Consider the following 12,710-nt stretch of genomic DNA (forward strand, 5'->3'; position numbering starts at 1 on the left):
CTCAACCTCCATCTCTCACTCTCACCACTACCCCAATTCCCTCTTCTTTCGTACCTCCTGCCTCACAGCTGTCAGCAGCCAAAACAGGAGCGATTTCCTGCGGGCTTGCTCCAAGTTCCTCCTCATGCAAAAACTGAAACAGGCTTAGCTTTAAAGAAAAATTGCAAATATATGTTGAACTACTTATGAGAGAATTTCCCCCAAAGTATGTCCTGAGTGAGGCGATAGTTTGAAATGCATGGAACAATCCATGAGGGATGAAGCTGTGGGTGGGGAAAAGCAGGTTCCGTCAGCCATCCTGCCCAAATTTTGTCTGTGGATTGGAAAGCTCCTCGAGGGCTCCAGTGTATGTTTGTAGTGAGGCAAAAGAAGTACGAGACCAGGCATGTTTAAATGCTCCAGGACTGTTTTTAATAGATGTACAAGATACACATCCAGTACTTTGTACCCTTGTGTCGCTGTGAATCGCTACTGAGAAGATTTATCATAAAACATTGCACAATGAAGTTCTGGGAAAAGAAATTTAAACATATGACATGGGCTAGGTCAGACTGGAATCACTTGGAAATCAATGGATTTTTACTTAAGTTCCACACATCAACCGCAAGATGATGCATTTCAGGATGTCGAATGAGAGCAGGACCTACTTAATGGTAGGACCTTGTGGCATTTTGAGGAATGAAAGGACCTTGGTGTACAACTCCAAGGATCCCTTAAGATGGCAGCCCAGGTGTTACAAGTGGTAAACAAGGCAACCATAAAGCTAGTAACCAGGGCATAACGTATAAGAGCAGGAAACTGTTCTATAAAACATTGGCTGCTACATGAATGCAGTTTTGGTTACTTCAGTCTAGAGAGGATTTGATTGCTCTGGAGAAGCTCCTGAGGAAATTCCTCGAGATGCTAAAGTTATGGGGAGAGGCACACAAACCAGAACTTGTTTTCATTTGGGAGGAAAATTGAAGGTCTTTAGCTTCCTGATTGGTACAAGTAACATTAGGATGTGAAAACAGGATAAGGATTGGTGGATGTAAATGAGATTATTGATTACATTAAGATAGTTAATATCGCAGATCAATGAAGTTGAGAATCCAGAGAAATAATAAGCACAATACAATCTGGATGGAAAATTCCAGTTTTATATTGTATAGACATGTCTACACTGAGCCATTATTTACAGCGGGACTGGTCTATGTTCACATTATGAGGATTGAATTCTACTTTGGACATGCAGATGGCCAAATGGCGATCACATTCACAGATGAACATTTCGCAGGCGTTATTTGTACCTGAAAAAGAAGATACGGAAAATGTCAAAGATGCACTAAACCAAAGTTTACTAAGCTCTTTTAAAGACAATTTTTAAATGTGTGACTCCCAGGCACCTCTTGCATTTAAGAGCTCTACCACTGGCCAGAAGGATAAAGGCTACTGGAACATGGGAACATAAGCACTGGCAGGTTCCCTCCAAATCATAGACCTTCCCAGCTTGAATATATGATCCCTCACTCAAACATCTCCAGGTCTAAATCCTGGACTCCAACCCAATCTTGGCAGAACTATCGCCAGAAGTAACTGCCTCTGTTCCAGAAGATGGTTCTCTACCATCTTCTCAGGGACCCAAGGGATGGACAATACACATCCAACACACCATCAAAGCCCTCTTCAAAAGGCAGCGTCTCGGGAAGGCAGCATCCATCACTAAGAACCTTCACCATCTGGGAATGCTCCCTCCCATTACTACCATCAGGGAGGAGCTAGGGGAGCCTGAAGACCCTCTCTTCAATGACTTAGGAACAGCTTCTTCTCAAATAACAGCTGGCGGCCGCAGAACACTGCATTCGCAATGGCCATAGCATTGACTCCGATGGCACAAAACTACTGCGCCGTGCCAATGGCTTTTGGGAACGCCTGGTGAAGGAAGCCATTGAAATAAAGCTACAGGAAAAGAATTTTAACAAAGGCGAAGGTCTCGCTCTAAGTAAGAACTGAAATTCAATTATAAACAAAGTAGGAGAGCAGAAACTTGGTTAGATGGGGACTAACCAATCAGGAGGGATGGATATTGGGAGTATAAATACTACCGGACTAGACATCATCCCTGATGAAGATGGCAGAGTTTGTTATCAAAGTTTTGGTTAAAATTGATACCTGCACCTGGCTGGATGCCTGAGAAAAATTTATTCATCGTATACATTGGGAAAGCACTAGATCCTTCTCCACTTAACTTGAGAGGGAAGAAGCTTCTTCTGCTCTGCCATTTGATTTCTGAATGGTCCATGAACCCATGAACAGTACCCAGATACTCCTTTTATCACACTATTTATTTATAATCACTTTATACCATCACACTGCACTGTTTCTCCAAAACAAATTTCACATTATATACACTGTCAATGGTAGTAAATCTGATTCTGAATAAAAATAACAGAAAGAGACCCCTCTAGACCATACTCACTGCTGCATGTGACAGTGTTCTTGGAACAGGTGTAACTGTAGATCTTAGTATAAGGATTGTCTAAGATAGGCGTGCAGGCCTTAATCTTTTCAGCTGCACCATAGCATCTGTCATGGGCCTGACAGCACCTGCAAAATGATAGGTCATGTCAGGAAAATGTGTGGCAGAACATGTCAAGTTATACTATACAACTCCACAAACATCCCTTGCAGTGTAAGGTCAAGGGGGGATCTGAGGTCAGCCAGTGTGTGTTGGACCAGGGGAGATGGTTAGAAGACTCACTGTCGGATGTAGCCGCTTGGATCTAGGAACTGCTGGGACTTGGGCAGGAATGAGGAGAGGAATTCCTACGAGTCCAACACTTTAGGTTGTTACGTACCCTGTAACTGGGTTGCCAAACCAGCAGAAATGGATCACTCAGTTGGAGTCTGGAGTACTAGAACTAAGAAAGTTTTATTAAAGAAACAAGCAACACAGTAATCGAAAGGATAATAAATGCAACAGTTCAGTGATGATAAACACACATGTGCACAGAATTAAGATAACAGCATCAATCAAGCTCTATCGTTGTCTAGGGGTAAATGACCAATTTCAAAATGACTCAAAGTTCAGTCCAGTTTAGTAGTTCAGTTCGCAGTAATCGTTGCCATGGCGGTGGACAACGTGGGGGAAGAGAGAGATAGAATAGGAACAACTCATCATTCAGAACGGCTTCACTCACAGACCAGCAAGATGGCTCACAGACCAGCGAGATGGCTCACAAACAGCTTTTGGGCAGGTCCTTGGTGATGTCACCTGAGGTCACCGACTGTGACCCCTCCTCCAGATGCGGTCGATCCTCTGCAGTGAACCCGGCACCCAGGCAAGGGCGGACACACACCGGGTTCCCGCTGATCGTACCTTTCCACCCTTGTCGTTGTCTGGGACTTCTCACCCACTCGTGAGAAGCGCACCGCTTCCAGGGTCTCGTTACCTCGGGTGGCGTGTGTGTCTGTCTTAGCGAACCTGTCCCTTTTTATCCCCCTGCTGGGGTATCGCCTGTCCATCACTTCAAACAGTTCAGGGCTCAAAGGGGGGAGCCGCTCCAGACAGCTCTTCCTCCCACATCCCTTCATTACACATCTCCAGACGCTGCTCCATTGTTCCTTATCTCTCCTTCCCCTGAGGGCAGGTGGCAGACCAACTGCTGATGCCACTGATGCTAGCCCAGGCCAGCAAACATCTTAATTTTATGTGTATTCTCGTAACAAGGTTGACCCATGTTAATGTAGTCAGCTTTTTATTTATCTGTTTCTGTGGATCGTGCAGTGTGTAGGATCACCATAGACCAATATGCAATAGCTCAGACAACCAGCTGCTTCGTCATGGTCTCCTCCAGAGCAGAAAATAAGAACTTAAGACAGGGGTCAAAGTTGACCTTCCTCTCCTTTGGGTCTGTGCCACCACTCATCAAGAACGTACCTGATCTTCTACATCAGCTCCTTTTGCCTGCATCCCTGATTTCTGTGTTATCCCGAAATCTATCAATCACTGCTTCCAAAGAACTCCATGACTGAGGCTCCACAGCCTCAGGGGTAGGGAATTTCGAAGATTCCTCATCCTCCTGAACAAAGAAACATTCCCTCACTTCAGACCTAGACAGAGTGGGCATGGAGGGGATATTTCCAATAGAGCAGGAGTCTCGGACTAGAGGGCAAAAGGATAAAAGGACAGAGATGAGTGATTTCTTTAGCCTGAAGATGGTGTGCCACAGTTGGCTGTGCAGGAAATCATCGGGTATATTTAAATCAGAGATTGACAGATACTTAATTGGTAAGGGTGTCAAAGGATATGGGAGAAGGCAGGAGAATGGTGTTGAGAGGTAAAACAAATCCAACATGACTGAATGACGGAGCAGACTTGATGGGCTGAAATCCTCTCCTATGTCTTTTGATTTATGGTGTCGGACCTAACTGGCGTATTCATAGTTCCAAGCCTGCAAAGCACATTCGAGACACCAGGGCAGATTGTAATGCTGAACAATTATTTGATTTACTGGCACCCCTATATACAGTATAAGCAAGTTCCCACATTACTACTACCACTACGTCGACTCAGGCCTAGGGGGCCGGCGTCGGGCACGATGACGGACTCTTTACTTCTCTCTCTCCCTCATCAGTGTGTTCAGTTCATCTACATTAGCCGTGCTGCTGTCTTCTAGGAGCGTGTTGACCATAGTCTTGCGAGGGCGCCCAGGGTTCATCCTCCCGTGCTTGGGCTCCCATATGATGACTAGGCTGACAGGTAGCTCGGGGTGGCGTAGACAGTGCCCCGCTAGTTGCAGTCTTCTCGCCTCGATTTTAGTGGAGAGCATCGGTAGGTTGTTATAGAGCTCAACGTTCGTCATGTATTGTTGCCAACTCACGTCAAGAGCCATCCGGAGCATTCGTGTATAGCAACCATCCAGAGACTTTCACATAGTCTTGGTGAGTGTCCACGTCTCGCATCCGTACGTGAGAATGGACTCTATGACTGCTATGAAGATCCTCTTTTTAAGCCCTCTGGTCAGGTTCGACTTCCAGATTTCCTTCATGTCGTTCATAGCCCTCCACGCCAGTGCCTTCCGTATCTCTATGTGCTTCTCCGAACTCATCATTCTTGACCCGAGGTACTTGTAATCAAAGACTTTCTCAATGGTATCATTCTCTACGGTCTTGAGAGTACCTTCGTCGCAGTTAAACGCCATGTACTCTGTCTTTTTAGCGTTTAGGTGAAGTCCAACTTTATTGCACTCAACTTCCACTTTTGTCAGTAGCTGCTGTGCTTCCTCCATCTGGTCAGGGAGCCACATTCATATTATTAAATTCAGAATTCCAACAAACTTACACATATTTCTTCCCACAAATAGTAGAACTAGTTTTTCCCCCTCACCCAACTTTTAGTAAATGCTGACACAAGAGGTTCTGCAGATGCTGGAGATCTAGAGCAACACACACTAAATAGCGGAGCAACTCAGCTGACCAGGCAGCATCTGTGGAGGGAAATGGACAGTTGATGTTTTGGGCCGAGCTCCTTCATCAAGACTGGAAAGGAAGGGGCAGAAGTCAGAATAAGAAGGTGGGGTGATGATGAGGAGTATAAGGTGGGAGTAATGAAGGGAAGGAGGTGAGTTTTTCTTATTAGTCTTATGTGTTACAATACTCTGGAAGCATGTTTACCACATCGAGTGATTTTGTGTATTTTCCAATTTATCATGGAACCAAGAAAGTAATAAAGAGAAGCAAGGGACAGCATTCAAAGTCAACTAAAGGACGTCTGCAAAACAAGAAGCTTTTTGTTACCCAGGAGCTAACTGGTCATGGCTTCCCTAGCTTCTCGCTCCCTCCTGTCCTACGAAGTGCAAGAAGTATTCGAGAATTTTAAAACGCAGCAACCAAAGCCTCTGTTTATCTCTGTTGCTGCTCTGGGACGTGAATTGTCAGGTTTCTACTGTATTAATTTTTATTAATATCCTCCTTTTCCATATTCCCCTTAAACACTGGCTGTCTGGTATTTTTGGCTTGTTTTTCGAGTCTTCTCTGAAGACATACACCAAGTATTTGTTCAGTTTGTTTGTTCCTTCGTTCCCACAAAAACTCCCCTCCTTTAAGGGAGCCATGTTGGCCTTGCAAATCCTCTCCTTTATCATCCACCGATTAGTTTTTACTGTCCATTATACATTTCTCACCAACCTGCTTGCATGTTTATTTTTATTTATTTAGAGATGCAGCTCAGTAACCCAACAAGCCCACTCTTCCCAATTACACCCATGTGACCAATTCACCTACAAACCCACCTGTATGTCTTTGGATTATGGGAGGAAACCAGGGCACCCAGGCAGTCATGGGGAGAACGTACAAATTCCTCACAGGCAGAGACGGGAATTGAACCTGGGTCACTGGCACTGTACTAGTGTTATGTTAACTAGTAGGCTACTGTGCCGTCCCCTGTGCTATCTTGTTTTTCCTTATTATGCTTTTGGTCCTATACTAGTTCCAAAATACTTCCAACATACAGGTTTACTACAGCTTTGGGGAACTCTCTAAGTTCCTTTCTTTGATTTAATATGAGTATATCTCATTTCTCCTTGCCAGCAATCGATGGATTTGTTACCTCGCCCCTCATGACTTTATGGGTATCTTTGGTGACATTTAACTCTCTCACCTTCAGACTCAATTAATCACGTTCTGGTTTCTCTGGCAAGAAGCTCCTTTCTTATTGCACAGCAAACGTATCGAAAATAGCCTTTTACTCAACTGATTTAGAAAACTATCTAGTATACGTGCCACAAATTTGCCTTCCATCTTATTCTGGCAAATTTAACTTGTCGAGTCAGTGTGGACTGAAGTGACCCAAGATTACTCTGTTACACCATTAGTTGCATGACTTCTTTCTTATGCCATGCCTAAAAGGAAAAGTTCTTCCCCAACTTCTAGCATTCTTCTGAAAGACGCTTCCACTTTATTGATGGCTTATAAATCAGAAAATACACAAAAGGTACTTACCTACCCATGATCTGCCTGACTTACACTAAGCCCCACTTTCATCACCAACTCTATGGAACCAGTACCCAGGGAATGGTCTAAGAACACTGAGGTTGTCTACAAGAAGGGTCAGAGCCATCTCTATTTCCTGAGGAGACTGAGGTCCTTTAACATCTGCCGGGCGATGCTAAGGATGTCCTACGAGTCTGTGGTGGCCAGTGCTAACATGTTTGCTGTTGTGTGCTGGGGCAGCAGGCTGAGGGTAGCAGACACCAACAGAATCAACAAACTCATTCGTAAGGCCAGTGATGTTGTGGGGATGGAACTGGACTCTCTCACGGTGCTGTCTGAAAAGAGGATGCTGTCTAAGTTGCATGCCATCTTGGACAATGTCTTCCATCCACTACATAATGTACTGGCTGGGCACAGGAGTACATTCAGCCAGAGACTCATTCCACCGAGATGCAGCACAGAGCATCACAGGAAGTCATTCCTGCCTGTGGCCATCAAACTTTACAACTCCTCCCTTGGAGGGTCAGACACCCTGAGCCAATAGGCTGGTCCTGGACTTATTTCATAATTTACTGGCATAATTTACATTTTACTATTTAACTATTTATGGTTCTATTACTATTTATTATTTATGGTGCAACTGTAACGAAAACCAATTTCCCCTGGATCAATAAAGTATGACTATGACTATGAATGGACCTCTAGGCGATATCAAGGATCAACTATATTGGGCATACAATATACACTTACATTTACTAGGAATTTGCTGTGGTGGGTTTGCAGCAAAAAACAACAGCATTCAACATTCATAAAGAATAAAGAATTGTATAAAAATAAAGTTAGAGGTTAAAGGACAGATATGGAATAAAATATGCATAAATACATAAATACAAGCATGTATTTACAACATAAACAGCAGTATAAAAAATATTTAAAGAGGTTACAGAGCAGTACAGTTACTGATGATAATGCTGAACCAGATAGCAACCTGAAAAGGAAGATGTGACCCCATTCTACATTAATGGAAACTTTACTCTCAAGTCCATGTTGAGGTACGGTAACCACAACAAAAAGCAAACTCAGTGAAAACTTCTCAAACAAATGTCCCAACTAACTTTTACCAGCAGGGATGACAGGTATTCATGTGAGCACAGCAAGCAGTGCAACCTGACTCCCAAACTCAAGAATGCCAAGATATGGGTCGGTCGGTGGCTTAAAAAGACTCCCAAAATATTCTCAGTGCTTGGGATACATATTGGGATATTAAATGTGAAAAATGCTCAGTGAAGGTCCAGTCCTACAGCTTCTCACGTGAGGGGTGGGGTTGGGGGGGGAGGGTAAAAGGCCCTTCAGCCCATCAAATCTGTGCCAGCCATTGAGAACCCATTCACACTAATCCCATTCTATTCTCTCCACAATGGCATCAGCTTCTCTCAGTTTCTACCACTCAGTGAGAAGTTTATGGTGGACAATGAACCTACCAACAGGGGCCACCTAGAGGTCACAGAGAAAATGCGCAACCACCATACAATTAACGCTGGAGGCCAGGACTGAACTGGGGTCGCTGAAGCTGAGTGGCAGCAGTTTTAATAGCTGCAGCACTACACCAGCCATACCTTCTGTAGGTGAACGGGAATAGTGTTCTGACCATGGCCTTCAATGAGGTACACACTTAGTGGCCTCTTTATGAGGTGTGCCTGTATACCTGCACATTAACACAATATCTAATCAGCCAGTCAACTGGTAGCAACTCAGTGGCATAAAAGCACGCAGACCTGGTCAAGAGGTTCACTTGTTGTTCAGACCACGTATCAGAAATATGATCTAAGTGATTTTGACCATACACCATTTGTTGGTGCCAGATGGGGTGGTTTGAGTATCTCAGACACTGCTGATCTCCTGGGACTTTCACACACAACGGTCAATGATGTGAAAAACCACAAAAGAAAATGGAGTGAGAGGCAGTTCTGTTAATGAGAGAGGTCAGAGAATGGTCAGACTGGTTCAAGCTGACAGGAGGCGACAGTAACTCAAGTAGGGACATATGACAACAGTGGTGAGCAGAGCAGCATCTATGAACGCACAACATGTCAAACCTCGCAGTGGGAGTGCTGCAGTTGTAGAAGACGACAAACATAGACTCAGTGGCCACTTTATTAGGTACAGGATGTATGGCTCTGTAGAGTCCTTTCTGTTAACATACCTGTCTAGATCATCCACTGGTGTCCCAGACCCACCTAACCCACAGTAGCATCCATAGTCAATGAATTGATGTAATGGTCTGCTTTTTGGAATAATGCACTTGATCATCCCACGTAACTGCACAATATTCAAGTTTATTGGTTGTAAGCCCTCAGCAATAGCTATATCAGGAGACAGAGGAACAGACAGACACAAACAGGTTAGAACATGAAGTGACCAACATCAAAACAATGCTCGCTCGAGGAGAGTCTCCTTACCTGAGAGCAGAAGCAGGACAAACAGCCTCAACATTGTCGTTTGCTCTTCCCTGTCCTGGAAATCACACGTCCCAAAGCTCACTTCATCCCTTTTTATAATCAGTCATGGTAAAGGGTGAGGTTCAGTTCCTGGAATGTTTCAGGGGAACTGATAGCGTCGATAAGATAAGACAAACAGTCCAGTTGATACAACTGGTCTCTATTTGACTGGGCTGGAGAAATGGAGCCAATCCTGACTGCTTCCAGCTCTTCCAGGAACAGCACAAGAGAGAACAACATCACCTTGGCCTTGACACCAGCCACTCTCAAACAGCTACAACTCGGGGTGGATTGGAGGGAGTAGATATAGCACAGCCCTCAGACAGAGGAGAACACTGCATGAGAGCTTACGGTTAGATATGGCAAAGTAAATCTCAACAAGCATCTTTTACCAAGGAGCAACACTAATTTTAGACACGAGTGTCTGAAGTTATCTGCTAGATCAGGGGTGCACAACCTGGGGCCCACGCCATGTCCATGGGAACCCCTGTGCTACACCTTCGGCAGCAGTAGGTGTAACACCAACACAATTTGTTACACAGGAATTCAATTTAGCATCCATGAAAATATATGTTTACGTTCACACGGGAACTATAATTGTTCACATGCAGTGAGGGATTAAAGTCTTACTTAGCATTTACATTCTGAATGGCAAAGTAAGCTTTAACAAGGAGCTTTCATCAAGGAACTACAATACTACTTTTATCTTTCAGTGTTTGAAATTCTCTACTACACATCTCAGAAAGCAACACCATACTCCCACAAGAAAATATCAGAATTTTTCACTTGTTTTGCATTCAAATATTTGATTTTGCAAGACTGCTTTTTGAACCACTTTTTGGTCCAACATATATTTCATTGTTTAAAAAAAAACATTGAACATAGAACAGCACAGCACAGTACAGGCCCTTCGGCCCACAATGTTGTGCTAATCTTCTAGCCTGCTCCAAGATCAATCTAACGCTTCCCTCCCACACAACAGTTTTATTTCATCCATGTGTCTATCTAATAATTTCTTAAATGTCCCTAAGGTATCTGTCTCTACCACAACCCCTGGCAGCGCGTTCCACACACCCACCACTGTGCAAAATAAAACTTAACCTGACATTCCCCCTATACTTTCCTCAAATCACCCACTCATGTTAGCCACTGCCTCCCATGGAAAAAGGCACTCGTTGCCATTCTATCAATGCTTCTTATCATCTTACACACTTCTATAAAGACTCCTCTCATCCTCCTTTGTGCAAGGAGGAAAGTTTTAGCTCGCACAACCTTTCCTCATAAGACGTGCACTCTAACCCAGGCAAATCTCCCCTGCACCCTCTTTAAAGTGAAACTGTTTTGCTTTTTCCCTCCCTCCCTTACCTAACTCAACCTTGCTTTGCCTTTCAGTGTCTTACAGTCTACAGAAAGGTGTCCTACTGTGTTACATATTAATTCAATCCGGGCTTTTTTTGGACTCAACAAACATAAAAACATGGGTTTATGTTCACACAACAATGAGGAGGAATTAAATAATTCCTTTCCATTTCAGTTCTCAATGACCCCGCAGAATACTCTTAATAACAAAGGACTGCCCATGCGCTGGTGTGGTGATTAAATTAAATCATTATTCAGATCAACTGATGATCCCACTGGTGATAGCACAGGACAGGTAACATCTTAGTCCACGAGTATTTTCAATTCTTTTGTTCTGGACACCAGTGACTACCAGGAATAGTCTGGTTGGCAACCGGGAATAGTCCGGTGACAGTGTGGAGAGACAGCAGACAGCCAGGAAAGACTGGTACTGGGGGTGTCGGGATTGGCAGTCCGGGCACCAGCTCAGAAGAGCACCCACCTCTTGAAGCTTCTACTTTACACGGAGAAACATACCCTCGGGGTCCTCCGAGAGGGAGGGAGAATGATGGACCCAATCGGACGGATACAGTTAATTACAGAGGATGAGAGGCTCTGAGTGTCCAGTGTGTTGGTGTGGGAGAGCGTTTTCCAGCATTAAAGGTTTACGAGTCCGCCAAGCAAAGTTGAAGTGCTATTCCATCCCAGTGGATGAAGATGAGATTACTTCACCAAGCACAGATGATGTGGTCTTTTCAACCACTGATTCACGAGCCACAGCGATTTGCTCTGGAGAGAGTCATCATACTCCAGGTCAGATGAGAGATAACCCAGGTCAAGTTTCAGACCATAGTACCCAGGTAGATCCTTCGTATGATGGCGGTGGTGAGGAGGTAGAGAAGAAGAGGAAGGTCAAGTGGCCAGCAATGGCAGATGAGAAGGCTTGGCATGTGTTTGATGAGGATATCAGTATGATGTTGGAGAACACTCTCAGGGGAACGTCAAAGAGAAAGTTGGAAGTGATGGGCGATATGATTTACGATGTTGGAAAGTACAGGTTTGGTTTGGTGGAGTTTAAGAAAACAAAGCCTACACAGCAACCAAGCAGGTGCCAGAAGGAGATTAGTAGGTTGAGGAGAGAGCTTAGATCGTTGAGACAGAGGTGGAAGGTAGCAAGTGAGGGTGACAAGTCAGGGCTTGCTGATCTCCGAGAGCATGTTCAAATAAAGTTAACGTCACTCCGTCGTGCAGAGTCACAATGTGAAAAGAGAAAGAAGAGAGTGAAGGCAAGAAAGTCGTTCTTTGAGAACCCTCATGAGATCACAAAGAAAATGTTTGAACAAAGTAAGAGCGGGCAGCTTACATCTCTCAACAAGAACTTGAGGATCACCTGTCAAGCACTTACTCTAACGAACAGCGGGAGGCTCCTTTGCTTGACATTTCAGGGCTTGTGAAGCCTACCAAGTCAGGAGTGAAGTTCGATCTGTCAGAACCCAAATCGGCAGAAGTTGAACGGTTCATCAGAAAGGCAAGGTCAAGCTCAGTGCCAGGACCTAATGGAGTGCTGTATAAGGTGTTCAAGAAGTGTGAAGAACTGAGGAAATACTTGTGGAAATTGTTAAAGGTGGTGTGGAGACAAGGTGTTGTTCGTTTGTCATGGTGTGAGGCTGAAGGAGTATACATCCCGAAGCAAGAGAATTCTTCTACATTGAATCAGTTCCGACCAATTTCACTCCCGAATGTAGAGGGAAGGATTATGTTTGACATTCTGGCAGAAAGAATATCTTCATTTGTGATAGAGAATGAATTGATAAATACATCTGTGTAGAAGGCAGGAATACCAGGCTTCCCGGGATGCCTTGAACATTCTAGTATGACATGGCATACCACCCAGGAGTCGAA

General features: G+C 44.3%; 1 protein-coding gene across 1 annotated transcript; it reads right to left on the bottom strand.

Annotated features, from left to right (window-relative positions):
* Positions 1-1,170: 1,170 nt before the first annotated feature.
* LOC134338365 (phospholipase A2-like) lies at positions 1,171-9,465 on the bottom strand. Its single transcript, XM_063034157.1, has 4 exons — positions 9,432-9,465; positions 9,176-9,335; positions 2,459-2,586; positions 1,171-1,289 (listed from the first exon to the last, which is right to left on the bottom strand). The coding sequence occupies exons 1-4, from the start codon at positions 9,463-9,465 to the stop codon at positions 1,171-1,173; spliced, it is 441 nt and encodes a 146-aa protein (XP_062890227.1).
* Between the last annotated feature and the right edge of the window lie 3,245 nt (positions 9,466-12,710).

The sequence above is a fragment of the Mobula hypostoma genome, chromosome 27, assembly GCF_963921235.1.
Source record: "Mobula hypostoma chromosome 27, sMobHyp1.1, whole genome shotgun sequence".
Classification (NCBI taxonomy): Eukaryota; Metazoa; Chordata; class Chondrichthyes; order Myliobatiformes; family Myliobatidae; genus Mobula; species Mobula hypostoma.

Coding starts and splice junctions, on each gene's coding strand:
- LOC134338365 (XM_063034157.1), bottom strand. CDS start 9,465: ATGTTGAGGCTGTTTGTCCTGCTTCTGCTCTCAG. Junction 2,587..9,175: donor CCAGTGGATGATCTAGACAG/GTATGTTAACAG, acceptor ATCATTTTGCAG/GTGCTGTCAGGCCCATGACA. Junction 1,290..2,458: donor GAACACTGTCACATGCAGCA/GTGAGTATGGTC, acceptor CTTCTTTTTCAG/GTACAAATAACGCCTGCGAA.